Source organism: Gracilinanus agilis, chromosome 2, assembly GCF_016433145.1.
Source record: "Gracilinanus agilis isolate LMUSP501 chromosome 2, AgileGrace, whole genome shotgun sequence".
NCBI lineage: Eukaryota > Metazoa > Chordata > Mammalia > Didelphimorphia > Didelphidae > Gracilinanus > Gracilinanus agilis.
Window position 1 is genome coordinate 455435847 of NC_058131.1, and position 18297 is coordinate 455454143.

General features: G+C 37.2%; 1 protein-coding gene across 1 annotated transcript in view; it reads right to left on the minus strand.

Annotated features, from left to right (window-relative positions):
* The window catches only part of LOC123237715 (exonuclease 3'-5' domain-containing protein 2-like), a 102570-nt gene that overhangs the window by 25943 nt on the left and 58330 nt on the right, over positions 1 to 18297 (minus strand). The window contains exons 4-9 of the mRNA XM_044664810.1: positions 13279 to 13405; positions 10883 to 11211; positions 8147 to 8253; positions 6860 to 6995; positions 4715 to 5071; positions 1492 to 1706 (exon numbers count right to left, since the gene is read on the minus strand). Coding sequence (XP_044520745.1) covers positions 1492 to 1706; positions 4715 to 5071; positions 6860 to 6995; positions 8147 to 8253; positions 10883 to 11211; positions 13279 to 13405 — 1271 coding nt within the window. The remainder of the gene's footprint in view (positions 1 to 1491; positions 1707 to 4714; positions 5072 to 6859; positions 6996 to 8146; positions 8254 to 10882; positions 11212 to 13278; positions 13406 to 18297) is intronic.

The window sequence follows — 18297 nt, forward strand, 5'->3', positions numbered from 1 at the left end:
AACAAGAACCTGAGTAACTTCTTTGGGTAACCACACTAGTGGGCAGGGTTGATGGGCGCTATAGTCCTTTTCAAGGCTTTCCCATTCAAGCCCCTGGGAGTGCCTGGCTGAATTGAACATGCATTTGAGTTTGTGATGCAGATATCCAGGGAAGTGTGAGGATACTGAGGGAGGGATGGGATGATGCTATTAAAGCCATGTCTGAGTGAGTGTGTATATACTCACACAGGCAGGTGTGATGAATCTGTGGGACTAGATTTCACATCCCTCTCAAAAAATGTATTCTATAAATTTTTTTTAATTAAGAAATCTAGGATCTATTTGCTTTATATTTAGAAAAGTTTTTTATTTGTCAATGTTAGAGCAACCATCACCAACATGGAGACAATTACAAAATCATACATTCTGTTGGATGCTGGTCACATATTTTCTTGCTAAGCCTGCTGGAAGCCACTGAAGCACACAGCAAGCTATCTTAGTATTTTAGAAAAATATACAATTATTAATGACTGCATTTTGGACACTCTTATCAGTATCACAAGTAGTTATTTTAGGGTTCTAAACATTTGCAACCCGACCAAATGGATTTGGAGATAAATCAGGGGTTAAAAAGATGTCAGTGATGCAAATGGGGGTGGGAGGTGAAGGAGGAGGAGTGATGCAGAAACTTCACCGTAATTCTGAAAGGGGGAAGTCTGTTTACCAGAAAAGGGCTGCATCATCAACCTGACTGGGTAATGAATACAGGGAACAGCAGGATAAGAAAAGCAGAGCAAATTATTTAGGTTATTTCCTGATGTCTGCAAGGAGCCATAACCCTGACTCCCATCCCCCCTCTCTTTTCTCCCAAATGAAAAAGTCTGGGCAAAAAAATTATTCCCTTCCAGTATCAGAGTGAAAAAAGTTGATGAGAAGCTACTATTTTGAGCACTAGCAAACTGATGGGTCTCATAAGACTCATTCAGAATGGGATGCTTGATTTCAAGAATGAAATGGAGACAATGAATCTAGCCCCTCAGAAAAAAATTTTTGTTCCCTATCAGCTGTGAAATGATTGACTTTGGAAATCTGACCACAACCCCACCTCTTTTGTATAGGGACCAAAGGAACTAGACTGGGAATAAATGGATTAAAAACTCAAGGCTCTTTGGACAGGTGAACCTCATTCTCTTATTTTTTTGTCTCCAGAAGGTAAGAAGAGGGAAAGAAAAATTCAAAGAAAAGCCTTTCTTGTCCACTAAAATAAGAGCAAGGAAAAGACAAATTGACCTTGCCCAACTAGTAATGAAAAACCATTAAGTCATCTTTAGGAAGTTCTGCCTAGCCACACCAGGGGGGCTCATGAAAGGCAGAGATTAGTTTTTTTGAGTTTTAATACAAGAAGCTCTAATATTTAATGCTTTCCCAAATGGAGCAGCTGGGAAGGAGAATTTAAAAAAGCACCTTCCTCCCCAATTCTCTCAATCTTCATCTTCCAGGAGAGAAACTAACCTGCTAGTTCCATTAGCAAGTTATCCCCAAATTTTCGGAGCAGATTTTCATGATTATGGTTGACTGACCATTGCTCTGGCAGATGCTTGGGTTTCATGGAGTCCAAGAAGTGTTGGCGCCAGCGACTCTCCAGCTTCATGAGTGAGCACAATCCTCCTTTTGCATAGTACTGTACCACCTTCAGTCCATGGGGAACATAGTTCTCATTGTTAATTCTGCCAAGACAAAAGGGACAAAGCTAGCATTTTGGGACACTTGTATCAACCAGAGATTAGACTGGGTGAAGAGAGGATGTGAAACCTGGGCCAGTGTGTCAGTTAATTTTACTAAAACTGCTTTTTCTTCTCTTTTTAAAATCTTTGTTACAAGGGATAGCTCTCTAGGTAGGAGAGAGAAATGAGATATATTTGTAAATGAAGGTAATATAAAAACAATAGAGATCAAACAAAATTTTTAAGCTAATTATGATGTTAAATTTTTTTAAGTTTATCTTCATCCTGCAGGGGATTTTCAGATCAGGAAGATGCCAACCCACCATCCCCCTAGTTTATCCATTCTAAACAGTAATTTATAAGCTGTTAATCTGCCCACATTCACTCCGTGTTCAAAATCTGGTTTGGACAAGAAAGTAGCCTATGCAGTGTAGAAAATTATGGTTCATTTCTATATGGCCTTCTTCCTTAGAAACAGGCACAGAAGCTATGTACACAAGTATTTCTATCACAGCAATCACAGAGAATAATCTCTGCCACCTTCTTACTTTCAAGAATGTCTTAAAGATTAAAGAAGTGCTACCTAAAAAGAAATTCCATCTCCTTTAAAAGAATACTCCAAAAAAAAAATCTCTCCTTCTCCTGCAGATTCCAGGGGAGTTATGTATAACCCCCTCCCCATTCCATTCCCAACCTTCTCTATGACCCAGTGGCACTAATCTCCTTGCTGTTCTCAAGCAAGACACTCCTTTAATTCATGTGTCTAGGAAAGGCAATGTCCTAAAGGTATTTGTAGATATTTTTTTCTTGCTCTTTTGAAGCTATCCAGTAACTCATTTTGTCTTTTCTCAAAAAGATGTTCTGAGTTGTAAATATCTCAGCCATCCAAGCCTAGTAATTTAGTAGCACAAATTAAAATTAATACATTTCTAAGCCCTACTGATTCTATTGCCTGTTTTTTAGTCTTTTCTTTTTTTTTTCTTCTTTTTTTTTTTTTTTATTTTAAACCCTTGTACTTCGGTGTATTGTCTCATAGGTGGAAGATTGGTAAGGGTGGGCAATGGGGGTCAAGTGACTTGCCCAGGGTCACACAGCTGGGACGTGGCTGAGGCCGGGTTTTGAACCTAGGACCTCCTGTCTCTAGGCCTGACTCTCACTCCACTGAGCTACCCAGCTGCCCCCTTTTCTTTTTTTTTTTTTTTTTTTTTGCTGCTTATTATTATTTTCTTAAATACTAATAGCATACATTTATATTACCATTTCTTATCAGTATTTTCAAATTTCTTTATCTTTTATCTCATTTTTTAAAACTCTCCCAACAACCTATAAGGATAGCTTATTAAAACATTGCCATTTTATGGAAAGATAAACAAAGCCATTTAGAGGTAAAGTGATTTAACCATGTGGTAGAACATTGCACAGCAATTGGGACTGAAACAGAGCTATTGAAAATGAAAGTGCAATCTCCATCCCTTCTTTGCAGAGATGGAGTACTTTCGGTGTGGGATATTGTCAGCCTTAGTTAATGTGTTGCTTAGTTTTTCTGAAATGCTCTCTCATTCCCCTCCCTCCTTTTTTGATTTTAAAGTAGAGGAGAGGAAGGATATCATTGGAAATGAAGGAGATAAAAAAAAAACAAAAGATGTCAACAAAAATGGCACTAGTCTCTGCTGTTCTTAAATATGACACCCCTTTAATTCATGTGTCTAGGAAAGGCAATGTCCTAAAGATATTTGTAGAACTTTTGTTCTTGCTCTTTCAAAGTTATCCACTAACTCATTTTTGTCTTTTCTCAAATAAATGTTCTTCTGAGTTGTAAATATCTCAACCATTCAAGCCTACTAAGATGAATTTGGGGGACAGAACTTCAAACAGAAGACATTTTATGATGGAACACATCATAAACTTAATCAAAGAAGCCTGCCAGTACTCTTATTTACCTCTATAGAAAAAGGAAGTCATTCAGTGACCTGATTTTTTTTCTTTTTTTTTCTTTTTCCTGATTTTTAAAAATATTTGTTTCTTTGAATTAAAAAAAAACATTTTTGTTGACATCTTTTGTTTTTTCTTCTCCTTAATTTCCAACGATATCCTTCTTCTCCTCTATTTTATACTCAAAAAGGAAGGAGGGATGAGAAAGCATTTCAGGAAAACTAAGCAACACATTAACTAAGGCTGGCAATGTCCCAAACCCAAACTACTCCAACTCTGCAAAGAAGGGATGAAGGGGTTCATTTTCAATAGCTCTGTTTCAGTCCCAATTGCTGTGCAATGTTCTATCACATGTTTAAAACACTTTACCTCTAAATGGCTTTGTTTATCTTTCCATAAAATGGTAGATTTTTCATAAACTATCCTTATAAGTTGTTTTGAGAATTTTAAAAAATGAGATAATAGATGAAATACTGACAGAAAAAGTACTGTGTAAATGTGCTATTATTTAAGAAAATAATAAGCAGAAAAAAAAAAAAAGAAAGAAAAGACTAAAAAACAGGCTGTAGGATCAGAGGGATTTTAGAAGCTTAGAAATGTAATAATTTTAAATACTTTGTGCTACTAAATGAGATTCAGCAGAGAAAACCAGTAACTAACCCAGAAGAACTTTGATTTAATTTTTTGAATTTTTCTGTATCTACTGTACCCACTGAAATAATTCTAAAATCTCATCTAAATCAATGATGTGATTAAGCCTAAGTAGACGGTGTTCTCATAATGCTATGAGGTGATGCCTCTGTGGAAGCATAGTTTCCTCTGGAAAAGTGATTCTCAAAATCCATCATCTATTTCAACTTTATATAACCTATGATTATGTTTCTCTTAACAGTATAAGAAAATAGCATGAGCATCTTACACTTAACAGTATAATAAGTATTATATATATATTTGGAGTTATCTATATATACATGTGTGAATAATTCCCTTTCTCTAACTACAAGTCACATTTTTAACCAGGTTTAAGTAACAGTTTTACTTTTAAAAAGTGCTTCCCCAATCCAACCATAACTTTATACCTTGTTTCCAAATTTGCTGCTTCCTGAAGCATCTGATGTGAGACAGTGTCTGTGTTAAAAAACTCCTTGATTGCCTGTAGGAGTTCTTCCTTTCTGGAAGCAGGCAAGGACTTGGCATTGAGCAGGGCCCTGGCCCCAGAGCGCACTTGACGACGGATGGGATCTTCCAGCAAGCGGAGTCCCTCCTCAGAGCCAATGGGAGCTTCACACTCTTCAGCCAGATGTTGCTTCAAGTTGTTGTCATAGTAATTCGAAATGGCATGGCAGGAGGTACAGAGGAGCAACACATCATGGGAATTATGGTCCTTCATCTCAATGGGGAAGTGTTTCCGGTACTCATGGGGAACTACATTCTTCCTGAAAAGAGCCCCCCCAAAAACATTCATCACTAATATATGTTATGCCAGGATTCTAGATTTCTTCATTTGTGTCTAGATCAAAGACAATCTAGAAGAATGGATGAAGGATCTGACCATTTAGTTTCTATTCTAAGCTCTAACCCACAAAGAAGCCCTGAATGATTTGCCTAAAGCAGGTAATAAACTGCTATTCAATGTGCCTAGAACCAATATGGGATCATGGAAAGAGAGAAAAGATTTGGGACCAGGAAGACTTGTATTCATATCCTGCCTTACATTTATTAGGTAGGCAGCCATGGGCAAGCCACTTGTCTCATCTGTAAAATGGAGATGACACTTGAAGTACCTACCTCACAGCACAGCACAGGATTGTGAGGAAAAAAAAAGATCATCACATTAAATGTTTTGCAAACTTTAATATGCGGTGAAAGTTCAGACATAATTATAACTACCCTGCCAATATGTGGGTCCTAAAGTACAGATAACTTCCTATCTGACTTCATTCATTCATTATGCTGGAGCTACATAGGCCAGTGAGAAGAACTCCTTGAGAGTAGGGGCTGGTTGTTTTTCCAAGGTCTTTTTGTCCTCTTTGCTTAACAACTGTAAATGTTGGGTGAATGAGAGAAAACACTGGAAGAATTAAAATGTTTTTTAATAGCCTTTAACATTTAGGGAAGAAAGATGAGAAGCTATGGAGTACATAGTATAAGATTAACAGGTTTAACAGGTTCACCCTGAGTTTTCTTTTTAAAATCACTTTTTCAGAGCACTACGCAGTGTACAATCTCTTCCTGGAAAAGGGAATATCTGACTGCTTAGCCCAGAGGGCAGACCTTGAACTAATGGGTAGCAGTTACTTGGGGCTTACTGCTTTGGCCCATGATTGGCATTGTTCTGAAACATAATAGACTACTTCAAGAACTGATGCATGTCCTCTCAGTGAAGATGATGACTGCATGATGGAGATATCAGAAGGGGGATATATGCTTCAAACAGAGGTCTTTCTTAACATCTTTCTTAACTATAGGAAGCTCTATGAAGTAATTATATCCTGGTATCTTGAAAAAAAGCAAGTTTCTTTCATTAAGGGAAGACTGAGTAAAATAAAGACCCTAGAGCTACAACATTAAGATTCACTTTCATTTTCTAACTCTTTAGAGAAATTCTGTGGTCACCATAAATATTTGTCCCGCCTTTCAGGATGACTTCAAGTAATATTTGGAGGGTCGTACCACAAAACTAAGAAGAAAACATTGTTTGTTACCCAGACTCAACCTCACAGTCAAAGAATACATGAAAACTCTAACCCCAAAAGACACACCACCCAGAATAAACTAATTAATTTGGAAATTCTTTTAGAAAATAAAATTCAAGACTCGAAATGCTTTCAGGATCACTCTAAGAAGAAATAGATGAAAAGGATGTGAGGAAGAGGAGAGTAAAAAAAAAATTGTCCATTATTCCCTTCCTGAATGGAGGGAGCCTTCAGGGATACTTCTTAATCTAACTGCATTATTGAGGAATTCTTCCCCTAGGGTGGACCTAAGAGAAGCCTCCCTCTTAAATGAAGTGAACATGGGACAGGGGACAGTTCTTCAGCAGCAAGGGAGAATTTCCTACAAAGGACTATGCAACTCCATGAGATATCTGAAAGTCACTGGAGACAACACTGTCAGCTATGTTGACAGTCCTGGGAAAAAGGCCACAATTCTGCATTGCTCTTGTCCACACATCACTTCATTTGGGAACCAGAGGCAGACAGACGAAGAAGTCCCAAACTTACCGGATGTAGGATTCTCTCTTGCCACATGCTACACAGAGGTTCTCTTTAATCATCAGATAATAATCCTCTGGGGATTCAGGCCGTCCAGATGGCTCAAATTGCAACTTGACCACAAAAGGATCTTCACTCACTAGTTCTTGATAAAGAAAGAGGAAAGAAGCTTTAGAATTTGATTGCCTGCCTTCCCAGCTGCACTGCCACCATGACACTCTTCAGACTTCCAGATATTGCCATCTGACTCTCTAATGTATGCTGAGGACTCCAGGGCCTTTCCCTTTGCTATAGCTGTGCCCTCCTTTGTGCTATCTGCCCTGATTAGAACATGAGCCCCTGCAAAACAGGGCCTTATCTCCTTTTTCTCTTTGTGTCTCTATCATTTAAGGCAGTGCTTAATTTTTTTTTTCATAATCTTTACCCTCTCTCTTAGTATCAATTCTTTTTATTTTCTTTTTTTTTTTAAACCCTTACCTTCCATCTTGGAGTCAATACTGTGTATTGGTTCTAAGGCAGAAGAATGGTAAGGGCTAGGCAATGGAGGTTAAGTGACTTACCCAGGGTCACACAGCTAGGAAGTGTCTGAGGCCAGATTTGAACCTAGGACCTCACATCTATAGGCCTGACTCTCAATCTACTGAGCCACCCAGCTGCCCCATCTTGGAGTCAATTCTAAGACATAAGAGTGGTAAGGGCTGGGCAACTGAGCATAAGTGACTTGCCCTGGGTTATAGCTAGAAAGTGTCTGAGAGCAGATTTGAACCCAGGCCCTCTGGTCTCTAGGCCTGGCCCTCTATCCATGGGGCTACCTAACTGCCCTTACAAAGCTTAATAAATGCTTTTTCATTAATTCATTGCCCAGAAGATCCCTTCCTTGAATGTAGTCATGTCTGGCTCTGAAGTCCCCACCTGCCTATTTATTGGGATCCTTTCTTACTGAAGCTGCCTGGCCCTCACTCTAGAGGTCAGGCTTGCCAAAAACCAAAGTTCTGACACTCCTTAGCTTCAGGTGTTTTAGTCAGTCTTCCTGAATAAATCATTTGAGATATGACAAGGTCAAATAAACTTTTAATAACTCTAAGGACAGGTTTACATAAAACGAGCAACAATGACCAAAAGGAACACAGCTAAACATGATGGACAGAGATTAGGTAAGCCTTCATTAGCAATTATTTTAGGACCTTAAGTTAAATCTCCCTTTTTAAGTCTGTAAATCTCCCCATTTTTCTTTCCTTTTCTCATTCTTCACCAATCTGCCTCAGGAGCACCCTTCTCCTCCATCTCATGTCCTACCTCCAATGCCTTTGTCTATATACCACTGAGCTTTCCTCCTATCACAAGTGCATAGAGGCTGTCCATCAGGAGCATGTAAGAAGCAGTTATCATAGAGTGGAGATTTCCTGGAAAAAAAAAAAAGAACAAAAAAGACGTCTACTGAAAACCACATTCTGGATAAAAATTTCGGCTGCTTTTGCACAGACTCTTTGGAATAACATGGGTCATTTCTATATACTATCACAAAATCACAGAATTTGCATAGACTGCAGCAGTCATCTCCTTACTCATATCTCAGCAGAATCCCCACTACCATAAACCAGATACTTGTCCTCTACTTGAAGGCTTCCAAGGGAAAGGAACTGGCTACCTCCTGAAACCTCTCATCCTATTTTTGGACAACTTTGATTGCTACAAAGTTTTTCCTAACCTCAAGACTAAATATGCCTCTCTATAACTTCTACCTACTTGCTATTCCTTGATCTGCTCTCTGGGGCCAAAACAGAACAAGCCTAATTCTTCTTCCATAAGAGAGCCCTTCAAATCAGCTATTTCCCCCCATTCCCCTATCCCGCTTCTATTATCCAGGCTAAACATGGTCAGTTCCTCCAAATGATCCTCAGAGGACAAAGACTCAAGGCTCTCTCTTGATTGCCTCTCTGAACACTCCCCAGCTTATCAATATTCTTATACTGTGACTCCAGAATTAAACTTCAGATGTAGAGGAACTTTTTTCCTGGAAAGTATGTCTCCAGTTTTTTTTTCTCTGCCATATTTACTGATGGTTCACATTAAGTCTGTAGTACACTAAGATCCCTTGATCTTTTTTCAGAGAGAATAGACCGATGCCCAACCATGCCTCCTCCATCCTGTGCTTGTGAAGTCAATTTCTTGAACATCATTAAGTCTTTTATATTGAATTTCATCTTAAGATTCAGTCCAATCCTAAAGATATCAGACTCATTGCCCCACAGAACTTCTGAGTGTAGCCCAAACTAGATTAAAATGTAATTGGGAAATGTTTAATAAAATAAATGAAAATACATTACAATAGATAATGTTAATTTGTAACTTTCTAAGTCAATATGCAGGTCCACAGGGATGTGTTTCTATGTGAGTTTGACACCATCATTCTAGCCACTGAAGAACTTTGGGGATTCTGACTCTGTCATCTCATGTTCTAGCTATTGTGGTCTTTTGCTTTTCAATTTTGATTAGAAAAAGACTATAAAGAAAACAGAATGGAGAAAAATGCTACTTTTGCTTTAACGAACTATACTGAGAAAGAGAGATATGAAAAAGTGGCTAAAGTCAGCTTTACTGGTAATTAAGCCCAACATAATAAGAGTACTGTTATACAGGGTGAAATCTCATTTCTTTTTTAATTCAGGAGATCAAAACATAGCAAATTCAAATTAAAAGGATCAATCTAAAATAATGATAATCACATGGATTTGCTTTTGGCTAATTCACAATGCTTGTTTTGAATTAATCATTCAATTCCTAAAGGCATTATATGAGGCGGACCAAATTTCCCCTCCAAATTTCCTATTAGCCATTTCATTCCATTAGCTATACCAATTATACAGGGGAAAAAATCTCACTGGCTAGGAAATAACATTTGTTTGGAGTTAGATACTACCCAGAACAAATATGTCATATGTCTTTCTCCTGAGAAACACAGATCACTCATCTCCATAGGAGACAGATGAGGGATAAGTACTACATTCATTATTTTATAGATGAGGAAACTGGAGGTAGGTAACAATAAAATCAGTGGCAGAAGAAGGAAGCAAATGAAAGTGCCATTCTCACAAACAGATGCAAATACAGACGTGCTTCTATCTCATCAAATAAGATAGCATTTGGAAAGCACTTTGCAAATGCTAAAATGCTATAAAATGTTTATTATTATAGTTATTACTATGATGAGGAGGATGTCATGGGGTCTATCATTGTTTACAGAAAAACATGGGTTAAGTTGAAACAATGATTTGGGAAAAGTTAGGTCCACTGTTATGCTCTCTGATTTGCCAAATGATATAGCAAAATGCTGTGATATTATGGAGCTATTTATTTTGCCTTGTGAGGCAGACAAATGGTGTAGCTGAACTTGGAATCAAAAAGACCTGACTCAGGTTGTGACCCTAGGGCAAGTCAAATTAACCTCTCTCAGGCTTGGTTTATTGATCTATAAAATGAGGATAACAAAAGCACCTACCTCACAAGGTTATTGTAAAGATCAAATGAGCTAAAATTTGTAAAGCACTTTGCAAGACTTAAAGTGTACTATAAATGCTAGGGTTGTTTGTTTGTTTGTTTTTTTAACTAGACCTGTGATTTTATTGCCTGAGACACTGAGAGATTACATGATTTGCCCAGAGCCACTCACATAGCCAATGTGGATCAGAGGCAGGACTTGAACCCACGGCTTCTGTACTCAAAAGGCCAGCTCTCTAACACTATATTCATACTGCCTCTCAAGAGTTTAGTCAGAGGTTATAATTACATTATTGTCAAATAATGTTGTCAAAGCAATGTAATGTGAAGGTATACCTGTAAATGGGAAATCCAGTAAAGATTCTAGGATACCGAAGCGGAATATAAATGAATTTTGATCCTAAAGCTCTTACTTCTACTCTTATACTTAGACTATTGTCCAGATCCTATGTAAAACCATTCCTTTTATTAGAAACCATGCCATCCATTCTCTAGCTTTGAAGGACCCAAAAAAAGAGGTCCATATTCAGTTACCGAGCAGAATAGCCCTTGCCAAGGGGCTTCGATTTCTGTTTCCTGGGATCCCTTCCTTGCTGATCATCTGAAGACATCATGCCAGGTCTAGATTTCAGGTTTCTTGCCTTCTGTGAGGCCTCCATTTTTCCTGAATTTTCTTCTCTCATGTTGCTGCTGTTCCCTTTACCATGGAAAGGAATATCCACAAGATCCTGGCACTTCATCAATATTTTTTCCCAGATGGTTTCATCATCTCCATTCTGGGTTGAATTCATGGATAAAGGATATTCAAGAAGATGAAGAAAGAGAGCCACCGAAATCTGAGCATCCCTAGCAGCATAAGCAATCTAAGAAGAAAAGCCACAGTTCAGAGCAATTAGGAAGACAAACCCAGGGGAGGAAACTACTATCAAAGCCACTTTTATAGAAGTAGTAACATAGTAAATTAGGGGCTTTGTTCAAAGTCTGTAATAATTCAGCTCTGACAGCCATGATTCTGAGGAAGTTTTAAAAGGTCAAAATAATCTCTCCTAAAATTTTATAAAGAAATCGGGAACTCTTTCAAACCAAGGATTTTGGTGATTTAGGACACCCTTCAATATCTGGGTCTATTATTTTTTTCTCCCCCCCATTATTTAATTTATTTTAGAATATTTTTCCATGTTTATATGAATCATGTTCTCTCTCTCTCTTCCCTCCTTCCCTTCCCCCTCCCAGAGCTGACAAACAAGTCCACTGATTTATACATGTCTAATTACTCAAAACCTATTTCCATATTATTCATATTTGTAATAGAACAATCTTTTAAAAACCACATCTGGGTCTATTATTGAGCAAATAATTTTTATTAAGAGACTTTCATATTCATAATGGTAATGTATAATACAGATATAATTGTTTTCATTGATTTAACTTATTTTAGTGCCTATTTTTACCCTAAATTTTAATACCTACTTTTATTTTAAGATGCAGTTTGGTCCAGTGGAAAAAACTCTGGATTTGAAGTTAGAGAACATGGTATAGAATCCTGGTTCTGTAGTTTACTAATTATATAACTTTGGGTAATTCACTTAACATCTCTCAGTTTTATTCCTCAACTAGAAAAATGAGAGGATTGAGAGACTAGATGGCCTCTTGAGGTCTCTTCCAAAATCAAATCCCTGATCCTGTTTATATGCATTCTAATTTGAAAGTACAAAAAATAGGGGCAGCTGGGTAGCTCAGTGGATTGAGAGCCAGGCCTAGAGACGGGAGGTCCTAGGTTCAAATCCAGCCTCAGCTGTGTGATCCTGGGCAAGTCACTTGACCCCCTTTGCCCACCCTTACCACTCTTCCGCCTATGAGCCAATACACAGAAGTTAAGGGTTTTTAAAAAAAGTACAAAAATTGTCCTACTTTAAAAATATTTCATAACCTAGACTTTTTTTTTTAAACCCTTACCTTCTATCTTAAAATCAATACTAAGTATTGGTTCCAAGGCGGAAGAGTGATAAACGCTACGCAATTGGGGTTAAGTGACTTGCCCAGGGTTCACAGAACAAGAAATGTCTGGGAAAGTATTTGAACCCAAGACACCCTGCCCCCATCTCCAGGTCTTGTGCTTTACCCACTGAGCCACCTAGGTGCCCCATAACCCAGACATTTCATCAAGTCAAAAGTAAAGTTTTCTCTAGAATTCTGCACTGGAGATATATTATAGTGGTTAGAATAAAACACATACAGTTTTCCTCCTTCCATACGCAACCCCTTTAAATATCTTGGGGCAAGACGCTCTTTTCTCAGGATAAATAGCATATTGTAATGTTGAGAGCTGAATGCTACACAAGTAACGTTTTTTAAGTGGCAACTGAAGAAACCAAGGCATAGAAAAGTTAAATAATTTATCTGCACATGGTAAGAAAGAAAATTTGTGATGAAACTAACACTTAGAAAAACCAGGTACATCGACGAAGGCAAAAATTTTTATTTTTGAGATAAAAATGTTCATCCTGCCAGGCACACTAATTAATGTAAATTTTTTACTTTAAAATAAAAATGTATATCCAACTATCTTTAATTTATGGATTAAAATAAAATGCCCTGTTATCAATTGATGCTGCTTGGTCCTTCTTAAATTATGTTTCTTCTCTAGAAATTGAACCCAAACTCTTTGGTTCCCAATCTAGTACACCACACTGACAGGATCTCATTGTCTTTTAGGCTGTAGATATCTAAAAATTAATTAAGCCTCTCATATTTGAATAAAGGATACCTATATGTAGTTTGGAAATCCTCATTTTGAGCATTATCAGAGTGATTTAGCTGTCTCAGAAGTCCAGTCCTTGGATGACACTTTGGAAAATCATTTACTAGAAACATTCCCAGGAGTCACACATACATCATTAGCTTTTCAATTGTTCTGAAATATGACCTACCTGTTCCTTAGTGAGATCTTCAGCATCCCAATTGCTGGAACGAAGAAGAGGCGATTTGTCCAGAGGAAAGCCGAGAATGGTTTCAGCAAGGAACTTCAGGCTAAGCCCATTTGGAAGCAGATCTCTCCTGAAAGAGATGAAGTAAGTAAAACAAGGGACCATGGACTGAAGAGGAAAAACAAAAGGGTTATTTGGTCTCTTCTGATTGACTGAATAGAACTTCTGAAGAGTCAGCAGAAGGAAAAACTACTCGACTCCTATCTGGGGGTAAAAGTGCTAAAAGGATCAAATCTAAGTTACTATAGTTGATTTCTGAGTTGCCTGAATGTAGCTCTTTAGCCAAAAGCCTAGAGCAGTGGTTCCCAAACTTTTTTGGCCTAATACCCCCTTTCCAGAAAAAAATATTACTTAGCCCCCCTGGAAATTAATTTTTTTTAAATTTTAATAACAATTAATAGGAAAGATAAATGCACCTGTGGCCATCACCACCCCCCTGGATCACTGCAGCACCCACCAGGGGACGGTAGCGCCCACTTTGGGAATCACTAGCCTAGAGTATCAAGGTAATAGTGCTATAAAGCATAGTATTCTCTAAAGTATTTGGCTGCCATTCCATTTCAGGCACTCTAAGAAATAAAAGAAACTAAGAATGGAAGGTAATATACTTCTGGAACATATTACCTCAAGAGGAAGTACAGGATGGGAGGGAGGCTAAGTGGCTCAATGAACTTAGATCTGGGCCTGCAAATGGGAGGTCCTGGCTTTAAATTTGGCCTCAAGACACTTCCTAGCTGTGTGACCCTGGGCAAGTCACTTAAGTCCCTAGCCCTTACTTCTCTTCTGCCTTCAAACCAATACACAGTATAGACTCGAAAATGGAAGGTACAGATTTGGTTTTTTTAAAGACTAGTACATGTCATACTAAACAATATAAAAGACCTGGCAATCTACTTGCCAAGGCAAACAAAGGAATTAAATGAACACAATTACAAAACACTTTTCACACAAATAAAGTCAGATCTAAACAATTGGAAAAATATTAACTGTTTATGGATAGGCCAAGCTAATATAATAAAAATGACAATTTTACCTAAATTAATTTATTCAGTGCCATACTAATCAAACTACCAAATACTTATTGTATACAACTTGAAAAAAATAAAATTCTTCTGGAAGAACAAAAAGTCAAGAATAGCAAGAGAAGTAATGAAAAAAAAATTAGAAAGAAGGAGGCCTAGGTGTACCAGATCTCAAACTGTACTATAAAGCAGCAATCATCAAAACTATCTGGTACTGGCTAAGGAAGAGAATGGTAGATCAATGGAGCAGATTAGATGCACAATATATATGGTAACCTAGAGTTTGATAAACCCAAATATCCCAGCTTTTAGAATAAAAACTCAGCTTAACAAAAACTGCTGGGAAAACTGGAAAACAGTATGGCAAAAGTTAGGTAGAAACCAATATCTCACACTCTATACCAAGATAAGGTCAAATGGATATATGATTTAGATATAAAGAGTGATACCATAACTAAATTAGAGGAACACAAAATAGCTTACCTGGCAAATCTTTGGAGAATGGAATTATTTGTGACCAAATAAGAGATAGAGAGTATTATAAGATGCAAAAAGATTAATTTTGATTATATTAAATTAAAAAGCTTTTGTACAAACAAAACTAATCTAACAAAAACTGGGAGAGAAACAATAATCTGGGAAAGTTTTTGTAACAAATGTCTCTGATAAAGATATAATTTCTACAATTTATAAAGAACTAAGTCAAATTTACAAGAATACAAGCCATTCCCCAAATGACGAATGGTTCAAAGGATATGAACAAGCAATTTTCTGATGAAGAAATAAAAGCCATCAATATGAAAAAATGTTCTAAATCACTCTTGTTTAGAGAAACGCAAATTAAAACACTAAGACACCACCTCACACCTATCACATTGGCCAATATGGCAGTAAAGTTAAAGTGGTAAATGTTGGAGGGGATGTGGCAAAATTAGGAAACTAATGCATTGTTGGTGGAGTTATGAACTGATCCAACCATTCTGGAGGGCAATTTGAAACTATACCCAAAGGGCTATAAAACTTGTGCATAACCTTTGATACCACTACTGGGTCTGTATCCCAAAGAGATAATAAAAAAAAGGGAAGGGACCTACTTGTACAAATATTCGTAGCTTTTCTTTTCGTGGTGGCAAAGAATTGGAAATTAAGGGTATGTCCATCAATTGGGGAATGGCTGAACAAATTGTGGTACATGTTAGTGATGGAATACTATAAGAAATGATGAGCAAGATGATTTCAGAAAAAGCTGTAAAGATCTCCAGGAAATGATGCAGAGCAAAATAAGCAGAATGGGGAGTATATTGTACACAATAACAGCAATATTGGATGATGATTATCTGTGAAAACTTGGCTGCTCTCAGCAATGCAATGATCTGGGACAATCCTGAAAGACTTATGACAGGAAATGCTATCCACCTCCAGAGAAAGAACTGTTGGAATCGTCTTTCACATCAGTGTATCTTTGGTTTTATTTGGGGGTTTTGGTTATGTATGAGTGCTCTTACAACAATGACAAAAATGGAAGGATGTTTTGCTTGACAATAAAAAAATTTTAAAAAAAGAAAAGAAAAAATAAACTTGGTAGGATAGCAGTTGTAACTAGAATTTTGTACCCCAGGACTCCATTTCCTAGCACCCCACTCTCCTCCTGGTTACATGCTGATGTAGGGCAGGATATAAATTCTGTGAAGCTCTTCTTCTCTTCTGGGGGTAGCAGCTGTGGACACAGGGTTTTTGAACAGGTAGAAAAGCTTGGGCACATGGTTTTATTTTGCTAATATAACTACTTTTTTATTACTTTGCTCCAAGTGAGTATTAATAAATCTTGTAAAATATAATACTTAGAGTTATTATATATTAATTTTAATCTTACACGGTCATGATCACTAACAGAGTTTGGGCCAAAACGGATACAACTGGAAGGATAAACATGGAAATTATTTGTGTTGTATAAAGTATTATTGATATTAAGGAAAAAATAGGTTCAGAAAAGATTTTATAAGTTGATTAATAACAGATCCACAATAGATCATTAAGAAAGAGATGTTTGAGATATTCTCATTTTCAAAAAAATTTTTCCCTAAAATTTAAGAAAACATGAATGCAAGCAACTAAACCAATTTATATTTCAATATATTTCTTTCAAAGCATGAAGTGTAACCCTTTTTTAGTCACTCTAAGTCCACAACACAATCTCTATTAATTTTCACTGGAATTTTTGCATTACAAGGTGATAATATCTACTGACTACCCTGATCTAAGGAGTTCTAGCTTAACCTTTATAAGACCCCTGCAAAAGGGTGTCTTCTGGTCTTCTGGCTGCCTACTTTCTTACTCTGGCTGTCTAGAAATTTCTGGCTATCTAACTACCTGACACTAATAATACTCCCATATGACATTTGGTTAGATTTTATAATCTTTCAGAGTAGTTAGGCTGACCCTTTATCTCAGGGATCAACTCTCTTCAGGTTAGGCCCAAGATGGCTTCAGGCCTTCCCCATAGACAGTTTACTGGATTGCTGGCAGAGATCTCCACAGCCATTGGGAACAATCTCTCAGGATACTGGAACATGAATAGATCACACAGTAGACAGGATTTATCAAACTGGACAACAGGATATGTAACTTTGGGTTCAAGGGGATAGGAAACAAAACCCTCCTAAGCTTGTAGAGATCCCAAACAGGAGGAAATTGTCAGTTTCAGGCTCTCGCAGAAACAGGAAACCAAAAGCCAGAGTTCTCTCTGTGTCCACTTTTTATAATGTCCCCTATAAATATTAAAAATAATAAAGGCTGGTATAAATATATATATATTAGTATTTTAATTAAAGCCATGCTGATAGATAAAGTTATCAGAACACGCGCTTGTAAGCATTCAAAACTGGCGCCTCCATTACTGTCTCCAGTCTGCTAGCCAAGAGCCTATCGGCAAAAGAGACCACTCTCTCCTAACCCAGGAGATTATATCCCCTCTCTGCGTCGACGCAGGCCTCCCCATGCCCAAAGACCCGGAAACGGAAACCAGTTGGACCACATTGGATCACAGGAAATGTAGTTTGATACATTTTCCCAAATTTCACTTTTACAATTCCCCGTGAGGTCCGGCAAAAAAAAAAGGTTAGTCCTTTTTTCTTCGCTGGACCTGTAAAAATAAACAACTTCTAAATTTTTCAGGAATTTGGGGATAAAAGAAATAGATGAACAAATGGTTAAAATTAGCCGCATTGACAAAAAAAACAATTTGGGGGACAGTCCCCCACTGGCACAACAGTGTACAATTAAAATAATACATACAACTCAATTTCAACTCCCCATAGTTCAATCAACTGCACCCCAAAGTTCAAAGTTTGGTCTTCATGGTACAGTGAAGGCTTTTCAGACATCTTCATGTGTCCTCACCAAACAAGTTCGTCGTCTGGATTCTGGGGAGATGGCAAGATCCTTATTCTGAAATTATTCTCAAAAGAATTTAAACTTTACATTATAGATTACAAAACATACATTTTCTTCTAAGATTTTATACAATTCAATTCCCCGTGAAATTACTCCTAAAAGAGTTAAATATACATATATTTTTACATTATCAAATTTTAAAAAACTTAACAGATATCCCCGTGAGGTAAATCTTAAACACACCTTTTTTCTAAAAAAAAAAAAAAAAAAGGTACCTCAGGTCAGCTAAGGATGGCAAAATACAAAGAATAAAATTCAAGAAAAAAGAAGAAAAATTAACTTGTGAATGAAATGTGCAAAAATCTAGGGAAAATAAACTTAGACCTTTGAATGAAGGTCTAATTAAAGTGAATTCAGCAGTGTGCAATTACCCATCCAGGGCCAGGACTTAAGGAAAATGTCTCTCTCTGATCTGACTTATCATCAGCTTTTTAGGGAAGTGAGCCAAATAAATAACCAATCTTAGGTGCTTTCTAGGAATCTAAGT